The sequence below is a fragment of the Otolemur garnettii genome, unplaced genomic scaffold (assembly GCF_000181295.1).
Source record: "Otolemur garnettii isolate 467f Iridium unplaced genomic scaffold, OtoGar3 scaffold00048, whole genome shotgun sequence".
NCBI lineage: Eukaryota > Metazoa > Chordata > Mammalia > Primates > Galagidae > Otolemur > Otolemur garnettii.
This window is the reverse complement of record NW_003852443.1, coordinates 11,769,080-11,786,868: the sequence shown is the minus strand read 5'-3', so window position 1 is coordinate 11,786,868 and position 17,789 is coordinate 11,769,080. Positions and strand designations below refer to the sequence as shown.

Here is a 17,789-nt window from a genome sequence, read left to right as displayed (position 1 = left end):
TCTCAAAAAAAAAAAAAAAAAAGTGGCTGTGTTAGACTTATGAGAAATGCTGTAATTTAGACAAAGTGTGTGTGCTTATTTTGCAGGTGATTTTAAGGTTTTTGTTTTTTTTTTTTTAAGGGTTTAAGCATGACAACTTTAGAACCTGACCACTGTATAAGATGTGCGCCCTTATCCCATGAGAAAGGGTAGTGGGTTGGACCAGACTTCTAACCGTTTCCTGGTGGATGAAAGGGTTCATGTCTTGCTCTTGGGTTGATTAGGGCAACTTAGAGCCTTGGAGTAAACAACCTGGTCTCTAGGCACATTTTTGGCAATAGAAGTGTTATATTATACAATCTAATGCATACACAGGCTGATTCAGAATTGATTTGAAGTTGAGAAAGATATAAAAAGAAAAGCAACAGTCACGAGGAGAAAGGCAATCAGTGAAAACAATGTGAAAGATTAGGCTTCTCAATTTACATTAAGATAAAGTGACACAGGTAGGACAATACATTTGTTTACTTACTTCGGATAAGTTCAGCTAATGTCATGCACATGTCCCGTTAAAGTTATGTAACCAGATTATATAAACGTAGAAGTTCACTTTTTTCTCATAACCTAAAACTATTTTTAGTAAGATTCAATCTCCATTTTCTAAGTGAAATACCTTCAGAGGTCTTTAATATCTCCCAAATGAAGCTGTGGTTAAAACCATTTGATTATAAAAAATTTCCATAAATTCTTTCCACTGATTTCCACATACAATACGCAAGTTCTGTAACTCTTAGTGGTTTTCTTTCGTGTTTCTTAAGGGTTGTCTTTTAAGTAAAAAACAGCACTTTTTCTAACTAATTCCAGATGGCTACACTTCTGATTATCCTAACTCAAGAGAAAAGTGTTCATACCTGCTCACCCCTCAATTTTTAGAGTATATTTTGGAAAATTTGTGTGTTTTCAATCTGAGTATAAGAGTTTTTCCTAAGCACCCATAACAAAATGCATAATGTGTTTCTCTTGACAACGACGCTACAGTTCTGTGATGTACTCAAAGCCCCTCGTAGCAACACCTTTTTCCAGCAATTTACTTTCCTGGTGTACCAGCAGTCACCATCACATAATGAATTTTACATTGTTTTAAGAGGTCAGTATAAATGTGAACAACAGTTTTGCATGTCTGGCCAATCACCAAGTACTTTCTTCTTTAGCAGGATCTTTTATATTTTCTCCTCTTGATTCTTACTATCATTTCTCAAAAATCTCAAAAATTAATGTTTACCAACCAATATTTTTTTGTCTCAACTACTTCCTTTGTCGATATTGTTCACTGCTAACAGGGCCACCTTAATCTTAAGTTTCAAAAGTTAAGAATTTCCCACCGCTCTCATGGCCCACAGGACAGCTATAAAACCTTTCTTTTGACATTCATAACCCTGTCTCCATGATTGGTCCCTTACTTATCTATCCAACTTATTACTTGTTCATGCAAAGACTCCACCTGTCAGGTTTCCTTGTTCATTTCCATTTGGTTAAACCACGCTGTTAATACCAAACACCACAGTCATACTTAGAAGTTCTACATGTTGATCACACTATCACCCTCTAACTTCTTGAAATCTTTCCTTCTTTACTTAATGGTTAAGGCTGGTCTCTGGTGCTACTTCTTTCACAGCGTCTTCAATCTGCATTATTCATTCCCGCTTCTCTGGAATGCTAGCAGATTAGTGCCACCTCAAAAAATTCTAAGTTGCTTGAAGGCATCATTTTATCACCCCAGACCCCAGCAGAATGCTGAGCAAATCTGAAAACATTGGCTGAATGCAATTATCTAACACATCAATGAATGTCACAGCTTTCAGATAAAGTAAAAATGTATTTTGTGACATGTAGTAATTTGTATCAATTTGTTATCAGTTTGTCAATTTCTTTTTGCATTTTTAACTGTTTGCTTTTTAAAAAATAAATTGGCTGGGCAGCACCTGTGGTTCAGTGGGTAGGGTGCCGGCCCCATATACCAAGGGCGGCGGGTTCAAACCCAGCCCCAGCAAACTGCAACAAAAAAATAGCTGGGCATCGTGGCAGGCACCTGTGGTCCCAGCTATCCAGGATGCTGAGGCAAGAGAATCGCCTAAGCCCAGGAGTTGGAGGTTGCTGTGAGCTGTGATGCCACAGTACTCTACCGAGGGCAATAAAATGAGACTGTCTCTAAAAAAAAATAATAATAAATAAAAATAATAAATAAATTGGCAAATAAAAATTATATTTATCAAGTACAACATGTTGTTTAAAAACATATATACACTATGGCATGGCTAAATCGAGCTAATTATGTATTATCTCATATGTTTATCATTTTTTGTGATAAGAATTAAAATCTACTCTCTTAGCAGTTTTCAAGAATACAATACATTGTTATTAACCATTGTCACCACTGTGCAAAGATCTCTTAAATCCATTCCTCCTATCTGAAATCCTGTATGCATTTTTATTTATAAAGCAGATTACTATTGAGGTATTTTAAGTCAGCTGAAGAGGCATACGAAGGCAAAAAAAGTATGATCTAGTGGGACAGCAAAAAATTATGATTAAATATTTGTTAAATTACTAGGGGAATAGGGTTCAACACAGAAATTTTAGTCTACTTCTGCCATCGTTAGCATAATAGCTTAACATTACATCTTTATAAATTGGCAGTGTTTTTGTTACCTGAAGACTGCTTTATAAATCTGAAAAAAATATATGCAGTGACCTGTGGTAACTGAAATTAGATTTACAATCATTATGTCAACCTTTAAATTCTAATTAACTAATGATAGTAAAAAAGGTTCTTGGGGCTGGGCACAGTGGTTCATGCCTATAATCCTAGCACCCTGGGAGGCCAGGGTAGGTGGATTGCCTGAGCTCACAGGTTCGAGACCAGTCTGAGCAAGAGGGAGACCTCGTCTCTAAAAGTAGCCGGGTGCTGTGGGGGCACCTGTAGTCCCAGCTACTCAGGAGGCTGAGGCAAGAGAATCTCTTGAGCCCAACAGCTGCTATGAGCTATGACATAATAGCACTCTACCTAGGGTGATAAAGTGAGACTGTCTCAAACCAAAAAGGTTCTTGGGAGGGGAAAATCCCATTATAAGGGGTTATTACACAGATTTGAAGAACTAAGAGACAAAATTAGCCACCTACTGTGCCTCCTATTTTGATTCATGCAGTGTTTTAAATCCTAGCACATATCACAAAGACCTAGACAAGATCATTCTATTATTTAGTGCTATATAGTTAAATGCTTCATTTCCTTTCTGTTTACAGCTCAAGCACTGGAGCATAATTATGATTAGTCAGGGTACTTATGTTATCAGCATCATTTGAAGAATGATTTATAGGACTTAAGTGTGCCTTATTAGTATCTTTTAATGACAGAGGCAAGGAATCATTCTGATTTGCTGAAAACAACATTTCACCTTGGTAGATTCTTGAGTTCTTCTTACACTTGGATTTCTTAAAGTGCTTTTGAAAAGAATTGCTCTGCAACGCAGGGAGCTTCCTTTTGAGTTTATAATAATGCTCTATTCTGTCACTTGAGTAAAGATAAATCATTTTAATATAATTTCACAGGCCATTATTGTTGGCATAGTACATAGGAAAAAGAAACATGACTATCTTCCTTCTTTATTCATTAACTTATCTCCTCCTTCCATTTCCTGAGTCACCCATAAATTGGACAGATGTGAAAAAAAAATAGTCTTAAAAAAGACATTTCCTGGCTCGGTGCCTATGGCTCAAGCGGCTAAGGCGCCAGCCACATACACCTAAGGTGGCGGGTTCGAATCCCCAGCCCAGACCTGCCAAACAACAATGACGGCTGCAACCAAAAAATAGCCAGGCGTTGTGGCGGGCGCCTGTGGTCCCAGCTACTTGGGAGGCTGAGGCAGGAGACTCGCTTGAGCCCAGGAGTTGGAGGTTGCTGTGAGCTGTGATGCCATGGCACTCTACCCAGGGGGACAGCTTGAGGCTCTGTCTCAAAAAAACAAACAAACAAACAAACAAAAAGACATTTCCTATAACCCACAATCAAGCTGTAAATGAGAGAGTAAGAATTCCTAGAATGGTCATGAAACAATGGAAAGGGAGGTCTTCGCTTTGGAGACAGTCTTCTTTGTTCGCCCTGGGTGAGGCCTGAAGCAGATGGACACACACAGCAATAAGAAATGCCCTCATCAGGGAGCAGGTAACACTGCCCTTAAATGTCTGGACCACACCTTCTGGCGTGGAAGTATATGACAAAGTACTTCTGTCTAATACTACTGATTTTTAGTAAAGTTATAATCTACAACCTTATGTTTTATGGGCTATAGTCATGGTTAAAAAACAAACAAAACCCCCCAGAAAAAGCTATACCTCAAAATCAATAAATATAATCATCATGGAAAAATGGGCTAGCACACTGCTAGAAATTACCAGATTCACTGATTGAATGTGGGACATAAGAAAAGCAGTGATGAAACAGCTGATTGTATTTTTTATTTGGAGGCTCTGCCTTGATGTAAAAATGTTGTAACTCACCTAATAGGTCTTTTTCCACTACTACTCATTTTATGAAATGTTTTTAGAATAGTATAGAGAAACAAACTCTTGTTTTTTTTCTGAAACTAATATATTACAAAGCTGGCTGAGTCTTCTGATGATTAAGTTCGCACATTATATAACTGTGGCATGAGAATGGCCAGGATTTAGAACCAGAAGACCTATGTTCAGGTCTCGGTCACCTGTTAGCTGTGTGATCTGGGATAAAACTTTTAAATCTCTCTAAGCCTATCTTATTTGAAAATGAGGGTAATAATATCTGCCCTATTCAAATGCGGTAAATATATAAGAAAGTATTCTGTAAACTATGAAGTTACAAGTATTCATCCTGCTTAGTTATGGGCTTACTAATCTATGAGAGCCTGAAACTGTATACTTCTAGTGCATGTCTAAGTAAAATAATATGGAGGGTGCCAGAAAAATGTATACACATTTTAAGAAATGAAAAAAGCTGTGTTAAATTTGTAATGCTCAAGTCACATTTGACTTCTGCAATTACAAGAGGTGCTCAAATGTGACTTGTATTCATCTTTTATTATCAGTATATATTGAGCATTACAATTGTAATACAGTTTTTTCCTTCCTTAAGATGTCTATAGGAGTGGCGCCTGTGGCTCAAAGGAATAGGGCGCCAGCCCCATATGCTGGAGGTGGTGGGTTCAAACCCAGCCTCGGCCAAAAACTTCAAAAAAAAAAAAAAAAAGATGTCTATATATGTTTTTGGCACCCTCTGTATTTATTAGATATTTAATACTATGGTACTGAGTCACTTGTAAGGTTCTTATACTATAAATATCTTGCCAAACTACATTATTAATGCTCTTGAGGAAATAGACAAACACAATTACACCTTGCTCTTTTATTTCCAAAAGTCTTTATTTTATTTTCAAATTCGATAACCTTAAAGGAACACCTATCTAATTTCTGACTATTCACAGCTCAAATTATCAAGATCCTAGTTTTTCTCTTCTCTTAATTCTCCTGTTTTACTCACAGCTATTTGATTTCTTAGATATTCTTCCTTTTGGTAAAAAAGATGAAGTAAGGTCAAAGGTAGAGAAAGGTGAAAGCAGAGTTCACCAGAATCTTTTTGGTGTCAGTGATGAAATAAGTTGAGAGTAGGGGTAGAGGACAAAACTGCATAAGAAACTTGAAAGTTAATGGTAGATTTCAATTGTACACTTAACACATTCCACTAAGTCTCTGTTCAGAGCACATTTCATCAGGGCGGCCTTCACTGTCTACCCAAGCTCAGATAGCACCTTCTCATTCCTACCCCTCATAAACTACTTTATTTTTATGGCCCTTGTCACCGCCTGAAATAAATTTTATTTACTTTTCCATTAAAATATAAATTCAGTATGTGCAAGAACTTGCTCACAGACAGGTGTGTTCTCAGCAGCTAGCACATACAGTTCCCTCGAATGAATACATTGATACACCCACAGTATCCAGGTCTTCACATGATCATACATGATCACAGTACACATAACTTAAACTTAAAAACATAAAAATGTAATTACTAGTTTCTTGGTGGTAGAGTATTCTAAAAATAAAATGTTTCCTTTCAAGATATTTTAGTATGGCCAGGTGCAGTGGCTCACACCTGTAATCCTAGCACTCTGGGAGGCCAAGGTGCGTGAATTGCTTGAGGTCAGGAGTTTGAGACTAACCTGAGCAAGAGTGAGACCTCATCTCTACAAAAAAGAAAAAAAAAAATTAGCCAATCATTGTTGTGGGTGCCTATAGTCCCAGCTACTTGGAACTTGAGCCCAAGAGTTTGAGGTTGCTATGAGCTATGATGATGCCATGGCACTCTAGCCAGGCCACAGTGAGACTATGCCTCAAAAAAAAAAAAGATATTTCAGTATGTCAAATTGTATGTTTACTATTTCATAAGGAACATATACATATAAGGAAATAAGAAATTAGGCTGTTTAATGAGTCAGAAAGGTTAAAAAAAAGTTAGAAAGATTAAAAAAAAAGCCCTCATTATTTTTAAACAAGAAATTACCTTCAACTAAAATACCTATGTACATTAAAATTTTGAATTATAATCTCAGAAACAATTTCAGTGTAAAATAATATGTATTCTAGATGGTAAGAAAAATAAAAGAGGGAAATATTACTCAGAAATTCCCCCAGTAATATTTAATAATGACTATTTTTATACAGAATAAGCCTATCTTTTTCACATAATTTAAATCAGAATTGAATCCCTTCTGAAATTTAAACTTCCTTCATATATTATTGAAAAGAAAAAGAATACCATTAGAGAAACTATTTACAAAGATTACTAGGATATGATTATTTAAATAAATGATTAAATGATACTCAAACTTTGAAGATGAGAAAAAACATAATTCGTCCCAATTTAGGAAAGACATTAAAGTTTTCTTAGATACAACAGTAAGCCTCTGCCACTAACAAATGTTTCAATTAAAAATTTATATTTTGTTATCTCCTAAAGCCATATGAATTTTTTAAAATCTTGAAAAATAAAAAAAAACTTACCTATAGGATATCCCAATGCAAAGTCATTACTTTGTGTAGCAAAAATAGGGAATAGTCCAGCTTTGCTAAATCGACTATCAGGACTGGCAACCAGTAAGGTTAATATACATACAATGAAAAACACAGAAGCTTTGGCAATTAAGATACTATATAGGAAAGACCAATCCACGTTGGAAAAATTAAGTACAACCATGTTTTTGAATAATAACGCTGGAAGTGCAAATCTGGAGACAAAATTTCCCAGTCCTTTGGCCTGTGTTGATGTTATAACATTGGCCCTTCCTGCTATGTAGCCACAAAGGACTATGCCAAAGCATTCTAGTAAGGCTGGAAAAAGCCTTGTTATTGACATTGAAGGTGGGTCATTAGTGGAATTAAATCCATGTGTTACTGTTGTAGGCAAAGTCTCGGTCATATTGACCTCAGTGGTGATATTCTCTGCAGGTAAATTAGAAAAGGAATTCATTTTCTCTCAATCTCCAACTCCAACCAGATCTCTGGAAAGAAAGGAACAAAGATTCAGTGTGACAATGAGAGTTCTACTTGAAATGTTACATGGGGAAGCCTAGATTGATTTACTTCAAGTGGGGGTTTGCTAACAATAACTTCTTTGTTCTCAAAGGTAGGACAACTCAAAATATTTATGTTGCTGTTCTGTACTCAGAATCAGACATGAGTAAAATAAGATCCACAGATATTTCAGCTGCAGTGTTGCCCTGTAGCCAGTGATTCACAGTTGAGCTCTGTCTAATGGATAAGAGCATGGAGCCCACAGAGTCTCTGCTGAATGTCCACCTGCATCTAAATTCTTTAGAAATTTCAGAAGTTCTCAGGGCTACATCAAGGAGTCAGACTGGGACCAGAAAGCATCATTTATTGACTTTAAACCAATAACTTTTCTGTGCCTCACTTTCTTCATTTGTGAAATGGCAATAACAGTACCTACCTCATAGAAACTTGAGATTATTCAAGTAAAATCCCCACAGTCACATCTGGGATAGCATAATCACTTAACAAAACTTAAATATAACTTTTGGTAGACTATAAGAGAAAGAAAAATAGTGGCATCCTACAACCTACTTCTAGTTTCTTTTACACCAGCCTTCACGTACTGGCCCCACGGTCACTTTCTGTCCTGGGGACTTTGCACATTCAGGTCTCCCTAAAATGTTTTCTTCTCTAACCACTCACCTACCATACTCCACATAATTAACACCTACTTACCCTCCAAACCATTCAATGTCACAGAAGCAGGGACAACGCATATTTTTGCTCACTGTTGTGTCCCTAACACCTAGCACACACCTGGCACTCTCATTTTTAATGAATGATTAAAATAATAACTTGTTCTTAAACCCTTACCCTTTCATGAATCAATGTTCTCTTTTGGGCACTATCTAGTTCACAGTTAGAAAAAAAATTTTTTTCCGAATGTTAAAGTTTTTTTTTTTTTTTTTTTTTGAGACAGTCTTACTATGTTGCCCTCAGAATACTGTGGCATCACAGCTCACAGTAAACTCAAACTCTTGGGCTTAAGCAATTCTCTTGCCTCAGCCTCCCAAGTAGCTGGGACTACAAGGTACCCGCCATAACCCGGCTATTTTTTGTTGAGATTGTCATCATTGCTGTTTAGCTGGCCCGGGTTCAAACCCACCAGCCTGGGTATATGTGGCTGGTGCCATAACCACTGTGCTACAAATGCCAAGCCCCAAATGATAAAGTATTTTGTTTTTCACTGTTAGTAACAGGTCCAAGATCACAAAATGTGGCTGGGCATGGTGGTTCACGCCTGTAATTCTAGCACTCTGGGAGGCCAAGGCAGGTGGATTGCTTGTGCCCGCGAGTTGGAGATCGGCCTGAGTAAAAGCGAGACCTTCATCTCTACTAAAAATAGAAAAAAAAAAAAACTGAGGCAAGAGGATCATTCGAGCCCAAGAGTTGGAGGTTGCTGTGAGCTATGATGCCACAGCACTCTACCCAGGGTGACAGCTTGAGACTCTGTCTCAAAAAAAACACACAAACCACAAAATGTTCTTAAAATGTTTATAAAATTTTAACAAGCACAAAATGTGTTGTGAAGTGTTCAAAAGATGTTCAAAAATGCTAAAGCAAAGAACAAATTCTTTATACCAACATTACAATTATCAGACTCCTCTCTTGCTGCCAGGGACACAAAGAACATGAAGTCTGGGTAACTCTAAAATAAATCAGCTTTTAGTAGTATCTTGGAATTACTATGTTATCAATTGTCAATTTCTAAGTGATTACTCTGGGCTTGCCATTTAAAGTGGCCTTCTATAAGGTAGAAAGTAAAAAGCATATGCTTCCTTAAAGTTACAATGCCCAGGTGAAGTTCTCAAACATCTACATCACATTAAAAAGACTCAGCAGGGCAGAGATCCCCAACATCTGATGCATAGGGGTGTGAAAGAGAATTTCCTCTGTGCTATGCTGGTATAAACTAAACCATTCAAAACCTTACATTTAACTGGGATTAAGACAAGTATTTTTCTACCAGGATTAGACAGGAGTGGTCAAAATAGTACACAAAACCTATAATACTCACATACTTAAAGTTTACCACATAAGTATCAAATTATATCCTGAGAAAGCTACCCACACTTGAAGTAAGGACTTGGTAAACAAAACAAAAGTGCTAAACATTTGGCACCCTTAGGAAACGTGTTCTTGGGAAGGCAGTGCTAAAGAAGTCCAGTCTTCGCGAGTTTTTGAAAAGTTCCCTATATTTCTTCACTTGGAGTATTATTAATAGCTCATTCTGCTCATGACCCCTTATTTGTATCAAATGAGCATATTCCAATTTTTTTTTTAAACTAACAGTTTTCAGTAAAAACTACTGGTAGTTCAGTGAAAAGAGTCTAGTAGATCCTGGGCCTTCTCACTTACCAACTCCTTGGGTAAGCTACTTAGCCTTCTAGAACCTTAGTTTCCTCAACTGTAAAATAAGCCTCCTTTGCTGGCTTTCAAGAAACGGTAGCAACTGCTATTAGGAGCCATAGTCCTAATAACAATGGTAAGAATGGTGATAAAGGAAATCCTATTTTGTTCTTCAAACATACTTGGTTATTATAGATCCTCCAATTAAAAGAAAAGAGGGATGGGATATGTCAGAAAGTCATCAGGTTTTGTTTTATACCCAATGAGAGGAATTGAATTTAGTGTGGTCTTAAATTAAATGGTTGGTAACAGTGAAGAAAGAGCTCTTCATTTTTCTCAGGGTGATGGTCAGTTGTGGCGATGCCCACCCAGGTTTAACTTTTAATTAGTTGAATGAAAATGAGAAAAAAAAACCCAATAATAAAACATTGAAAAGTAATCTGCCCCTTCCTGTGAGGTTTCTTTTAATGTTTTTCAATATTATAAAAGCAATATCTACTGAAAGAAAGTCTAAATAATCAAAGGAACTTATAAAGCTTTATCTCATCCTAGTATGGGAAGAAAATATGCTTTCTAAAGCATTATTTTAAAATGAACAGGAACTACAGTGAAGGAAGTTTAAAAAAAATTATATCCAGTCTTTTCAACTATAAAAATAAGGCTTCTTACAAAATAAGTTGACCTGCCACAGTAAAAGACTGGTCACTGGGGCAGGGACTGGAGAAACTATATACAAACCACTTCTGGCCACTTTATATGTGGCTTACACATCAATAACCACCGAAAATTGTAAACAGCTACTACCATTAAGGAAAAATGAGAGGGAAGAGGGAGTTAATTAACTTCAAGGAGAAAGCTTTAAACTCTTAGGCTCTTTTTCAAACACCCAATATCCTTTATCCTCTGGGGAAAAGCATAATGCAGTGTGGTCCTACTAAAGCCCTCATCAGCATCAACAGTTACACCATTCACCCACCCCCACTTACTTGAAAGGGACTAAATGTCCTCCCTAGAGACCCATGGTAGGGAGCTCCGAGCACTGCCTCCTTCCCTTGTCTGCGGGGACAGACTTTGGCTCTGCAAGATAAGGGGTGCTGAAAGTCCTTAACCAAATAAGCTGCCCAGAGAACAGCTGCCACCCAACTCCTGGGAAGGCAGCAGCATGAGTCTCAAGGCAGCCTGTTGTCTGTGCCTAGGAAAAGGTGGTGGCTCAACTTCCCAGGGCGTGGGGGTCCCAAAGTCATGATAACTAACAAGGCGCATAAAGTGGTAAGGGAGAAAATTTGGCTCAACGTTCGAAGCGCTTGGACCAACTCCAGATAAAGAAAGAGTCCAAGAATGACAGGGTGGACGCACGTGCAGTGGGGAGCTTCCCAAACTGGTGGTGGCAGTTCTGTCACTGGAGGGGACAAGCCACCCCCTCCCTTGTGCAAGCCTGCCTGGTGGTCTCACACGTTCCAAACGTAGGCGCTGCAGGGCAGAGGCAAGCAGGTTCAGGCACGGGCCGCGGAGCCAGGGCGCAGAGGGTCGGGCACTGCCCGCCTGCCCAGATCCGAGCGGCGGGGGTGTGGTACCCCCTGCTCGCAATGTTGAGCCAGAGACCCGCAGGTCCGTGCCTCGAGGGCCCATCTCACCTGCTTCGTCCGCAGCCCTGAGGGCGAGAGGAGAAGGGAGTCAGCGCTCGCAGAGTGCCAAGCAGGGAGGAAATCACCGTCATCTCACGCCCCCAGCCTTCTTCGCCGAGCGCTGCCGAGTGCCAGGTGCAGCAGCTCACCCACGTTCCAAGAAAGAGGGGTGAGGGTTAGCCGCTGCGGCTCTGTCAGCTTCTCCCGGCGCCAGCCGCTAGGCGCCGCCTCCGCTCCACCCTCAGGGCCCGCCCCCAGGCTTCGATTCTCCAGGCGCACGCCTCTGCCCCGCCCTCAGGCCCCGCCCACAGCGCGAGCCTGGTGCTCACGTCCTCGCCCCACCCCCATGCCCCGCCCAAAGCCTCGAGCCTCAGAGTTGCACGGTTCTGAAACCAGCCCTCAGGCCCCGCCCCCAGACTCTGAACAGCACGGCCCCCAGCCCCGCCCTGCCAGCGGCAGGACTTCCGGCCGCACGGCTCCCTCAAAATGGCCGCCGCTGTCGGGGATTTCTGTCTTATTTTACTCTGCATGCTCAGTTGCTGAGCCCAGTGGTCTTTCTGCCTGACCCCAGCCTCGTGTGATTCGTCATTTCTTCTTGGTTAGCCTAGTCCTTTTTATAACAGTTTAGAAGCAATGACTTGGACTTGGCTCAAAATCCCGCCTTACGCCTTTCTCTAGTAAGTGTGACCTTGACCTTCCTAAACCGAGATTAAAACAACTCTAAAGTTAGCCTTGTCCGTGACTGCTAGTACAGTATTTCTATTGGAGGGGAAACTACATGCTTATCTCCTCAGTGTAATAAGAGGGAAATGGTTATATTGATGGAAAACTTCCAGAGCTTCTTGAACTTAAGGTATCCCAAATACGGTGCTCCATTTGAAACCTGAAGAAATCCTCTAGCTGAATTAGCTTCTTGGAATAAAAAAGAATTATTCCAAATTTTAAAGTATTTATAATCTGGCCCTACTTAATATTGTTAACGGGACTTTCTTCTTCAGTAGGCCCTTGGTCTCGGGAATTTGAATGAACCCACAGACCACAGATCAGTGGTAAGATAGGATTTTATTAGAAAGGTCTACAGAAGGAGTAAAAAGTACTTCCAGAGCTTCTGGCAAAAGGGGAAGACCCAAGTCTGAAGTCATCCACATGAGTCCTTTGTCTAGGGGTATGTGTTACATCTTGGCCAGGTGGAAAAACACTTTTACAAACTTAATGTTGTATTAACAAATGAATAAATGCAGTCCCTCTCCTGGGGCAAGGTTATTAGGTCTTGGCAGTTTTTGTCTCAGGGAGGGATTAGGGCTCCCTACTCAAGGTGAAACTACCTAAAACATTTCTGGTTGCTTTGTTCATGACCTTGCTAGAGCCCAGAGGGTGTGGCCTGGAAAGGGCATCCTATTTGTACCTAGAGATGGGCGTCTGATTTCTGAGCTCACCTGGGCCCAGAGAATGGGGAGGGTTTTTGTCCAGCCCTGAGTGGGAGAATCCTATATCAATATCTCTACGAGCATTTGTCCTTGACAAGGGTCTAGCTCCCTTTGCATCTTAAATTATTCTGCTTGGCAACTCCAGTGTCTTCCAGTCATTTTGGCAGTTTTAGTGCAAAGATATGAAACTATATGGTTTACTAAGAAAAATCACATTAAGCTAAGTGTAGATTAAAGGATCTGAAACTTAGCAGGAGAGAATGAGGGGAAACTGAAGCCATAAAAAAGGCATGCAGGCGTGCATGCTGCTCCTGTTGATTTCTCCTTTGTTCTCTGTCTTCTTCACTTTTATCTCCCTTTTTTGTTTCTACTGAACCTGACTACTTAAAAAAAAAATCTGAATATCTCAAGTCTAAGAGGATTTCTGTTTAGAAAGTTTGATGATTAGGCTCTACGCTTGTATCCTGGTGGTTAGGGGGCCAGCCACGTACACTGAGGCAGGCAGGTTCAAACCCAGCCTGCTCCTACTAAATAACAATGACAACTACAACAAAAACAACAAATAGCCAGGTGTTGTGGCAGGTGCCTGTAGTCCCAGCTACTTGGAAGGCTGAGGCAAGAGAATCACTTAAGCCCCAAGAGTTGGAGGTGCTGAGAGCAGCAACATCACAGCACTCTACCAGGGTGACATAGACTCTGTCTCAAAAAAAAAAAAAAATTGGACACACCACACACACACACACACAAATGGTGTGATGATTAATTCAATTAAATACTTAATGAGCTTTGACTATGAGGGGAATACTGAAAGATGGGCCTGGAAAGGTAGCTTGTAGGACATTCCTTAGGTTAGTCTTAGAATTTAAACTTTACCCTTTGACCACAGTAAAACCGTTTGCTATTTTTGTCACAGGAACATATCATAATGATCACACTATTTTGGAATGTGTAGTTTGGAAGCTTTCCCATAATTAGTTAAAATAGAATGAAGGCAAGAAAAGGTGTGGTGATGGTTCAGTGCCCATAGCTCAGTGAGTAGGGTGTCAGCCACATACACCAAGGCTAGCCAGTTCAAACCTGGCTGGGGTCTCCTAAATAGTAATAGCAGTTCAAACCAAAAAATAGCTGGCGTTGTAGTAGATGCCTGTAGTCCCAGCTACTCAGAAGCCTGAGGCAAGAGAATCACTTAAGCCCAAGAGTTTGATGTTGCTGTGAGCTGTGATGCCACAGGACCCTAAAGAGGACAACATAGTGAGATTCTTGTCTCAAAAGAAAAGAAAAGGTGTGGTGACTTTGGGAAGAACCAAGATATAAAGAAGTGACTTACTTCGGAGTGATGACTGTGAATAGAATGGAATAGGCCTGAGAGATATTACAGAAGAACTGGTGAGACTTATTTACCAAAGAGGAAGGACTTTAATGAACCTGTGTATGAGATCTGACAATTAAGTTTGTAAACTCATCCTGGAAAAAGTGTTACATACCTCATTGCTGAATATCACTGTGGTCACCTTCAAAGTGCTCCACTGGGGAAGCCATGCACTGACATTAGCACCTTGTCCACCCTTCAAAGCAATTTTGGAACTCTTTTTTTGGAATGACTGTCAGAGCTGTCTTGGTACTTATATATACCAATAACATTTGTTACCTTGTATGTTGTACATTGTATTTCTTGTAATTGTATAAGCCACATGTGACTTGAGTATTACACTTTTAATAGAGTTTTATTTCCTCTCTTAAGATGTGTATACATTTTTTTGGCACACTCTGTATTTCCTCACCCATTATAATATGAAAAAGTATTGTGCTGGAGAGCTTCTAATATCCTTTCCAGCCTAAAATCACCTTATTTCCTATCATTGTATTATCTGAAGATCAGGAAGAAATATTTCAGTGAGGCAAGCAGTTACAAGGAGAAAATAATGAATTTGGTTTTAGATTTAACATCTAAAACTTGAGAAATTATCTAGTTCAGTCTTCTCTCTTAAAGTTATCAGTCTCTCCATTTGAGGCCCTCGGAGATTAAATAGTTTAAAAACTCCCAGGTAGTCAGTAAGAGAGAATGAGAAGCAAAACCCTTATTGTCCTGTGAACTAAGTGTCAGCATCAACATATGTATGTAGAGACTTCCAGTAGACTTGTAGAGAGAACACAGAAGCTCAAGAGACAGAGGAGAACTAAAGATGTGGTTTGAAGAGACATCTATATAAAGTAGATGAGTTTGGGGGATGAACAGCTATTGGAAGGAAACTTAGGAATAAAGTATATATAGAGATGAAAGATTTCATTAAAAAGTCACCCTTAGATAAGCAATTACTAATGAACACCATAAGAAAATAATTTAATTCCACTACTACATCTGCTAATCAGTCTGTGAAATGCCAACCTATACTATAGAAAACCTAAAAGTTATGCAGAACCATGGAGGAAAACTGTAAATTAATCTTAACTCCCACTTACAAATAAATCATATCTGTGGGTTCGGTGTCTGTACCTCAGTGGCTAGGCACCAGCCACATACACCAGAGCTGGCAGATTTGAATCCAGCCAGGGCCTGCTAAACAACAATGACAAAAAAAGATAGCCAGGCATTGTGGTGGGTGCCTGTAGTCCCAGCTACTTGGGAGGCTGAGGTAAGAGAATCTCTTAAGCCCATGAGTTTGAGGTTGCTGTGAGCTGTGACACCATGGGACTCTATGGGGGAGACATAGTACGACTCTGTCTCAAAAAAAAAAAAAATCATATCTGTGGCCTTCAAATGCATTGATACCCCCTTTCCCTCAACTCCAGCTAGTCAAAATTGGAGGAGTAAACCAAGTGGTTTAATATAATGACAAGAATCATATAAAATACATGTTGAGGCTAGGTGCTATGGCTCATGCTTGTAATCCCAGCACTTGGAAGGCTGAGGAGGGTGGATTGCCTGAGCATACAATTTCAAGACCAGCCAGAGTGAGACCTTATCTCTAAAAATAGCTGGGCATTGTGGCAGACACCTATAGACCCAGGTACTTGGCAGGCTGAGGCAAGAGAATCACTTAAGCCCAAGAGTTTGAGGTTGTTGTGAGCTGTGATGCCATGGCACTCTACCAAAGGCAACAAAGTGAGACTCTGTGTCAAAAAACAAACAAATAAAGCCTAGCGTTGCTACAGGTACCTGTAGGCCCATCTACTTGGAGGCCCTCATGAGGCAAGAGAATAGCTTAAGCCCAAGAATTTGAGGTTTCTGTGAGCTGTGACGCCATGGCACTCTACCAAGGGTGACATAGTGAGACTCTGTCTCAAATATATATATGTACATCATACATATATATGAGTCATACATATATATATGAGTCAATATGATGATACATATATCTATGAATCAGTATGTATGTATGTATATATATATGAGTCATATTGACATTTATATATATGAGATGAAGTTAAGAGAATACGTTAATGCAAGCTATTCAGTAGAGTGCCATGGCGTCACAGCTCACAGCAATCTCAAACTCTTGGGCTTAAGCTATTCTTATATATGTGTGACTCATATATATATATATATATGATATATGCATATATGTGTATATCATATGTATATATATGTACATATATGAGTCATATTGACATATATATATGAGTCAATATGATATACATGTAGAGTCCTGGTGAATTTTGCTTGTTCCAAAATGAAGTAATTTTTTTCCTGATTATGAAAGTAATAAATAACAATTATAAAATAGATAATAGAGAAGGGAATGAAGCAAGTGAAAATCACACCTCTATTGTTAATATTTTACCATATATGTATCAGTTTTTCTATGCAAATATAGATTTAGGAAAAATAGAATTATACAGTATATATGACTTCTTCTTTTTTTGTTTGTTTGTTTGTAGAGTGCCATGGCGTCACAGCTCACAACAACCTCAGACTCTTGAGCTTAAGTGATTCTCTTACCTCGCCTCCCAAGTTGGGACTACAGGTACCCACCACAATGCCCAGCTATTTTTTGGTTGTAGTTGTCATTGTTGTTTAGCTGGCCTGGGCCAGGTTTGAACCCGCCAGCCTCATGTAAGTAACCAGTGCCGTAACCACTGTGCTACAGGCATCAAGCCTATGACTTCTTATTCATATGATTTTTAGTAACTCTTTTCATTTAATGATATATCATTAACTCTCTTATTTATATAGATCTACATCATAATTTTTAATGCCTTTTGAGTATTCCCTAGTGATTTTTTTTTTTTTCAGTTTTTGGCTGGGGCTGGGTTTGAACCCACCACCTCCAGTATTTGGGGCTGGTATCCTACTATTTGAGCCACAAGTGCCACCCCCCCAGTGATTTTTTTTTTTTTTGAGAGAGAGATAATGTCACTCTGTTGTCCTGGATAGACTACAATGGCATTAGCATAGCTCACAGCAACCCCAAATTTCTGGGCCCAAGCAATTCTCTAGCCTCAGCCTCCTGGTTAGCTGGGACTACAGGTGCAAGCCACCATGCCAGGCTAATTTTTTCTATTTTTCCTAGAGACAAAATCTTACTCTTGCTCAGGCGAATCTTGAATTACCTCCCTCGAGTGATCTTCAAGTGACCTCAGAGGCCACAGTACAAGGATTTCAGAAGCAAGCGATTGCACCTGGCCTCCTAGCAAAATTTTGAGGATGATCTTTGAAAAAGTAGAAACTCTGGGCCAACCATAAAATCTTATCAAAGGGCTCAGTGCCTGTGGCTCAAGTTGCTAAGGTGCCAGCCACATACACCTAAGGTGACAGGTTCTAATCCAG

The 17,789-nt window shown here is 39.5% G+C and overlaps 1 protein-coding gene across 1 annotated transcript in view; it reads right to left on the bottom strand.

Moving 5' to 3' along the window:
• GPR155 (G protein-coupled receptor 155) overlaps window positions 1-11,820 on the bottom strand; it is a 60,458-nt gene extending 48,638 nt beyond the window's left edge. Inside the window, exons 1-2 of the mRNA XM_023514160.1 lie at window positions 11,604-11,820; window positions 7,072-7,568 (exon numbers count right to left, since the gene is read on the bottom strand). Coding sequence (XP_023369928.1) covers window positions 7,072-7,537 — 466 coding nt within the window. The 5' untranslated portion in view covers window positions 7,538-7,568; window positions 11,604-11,820. The remainder of the gene's footprint in view (window positions 1-7,071; window positions 7,569-11,603) is intronic.
• Window positions 11,821-17,789: the final 5,969 nt, after the last annotated feature.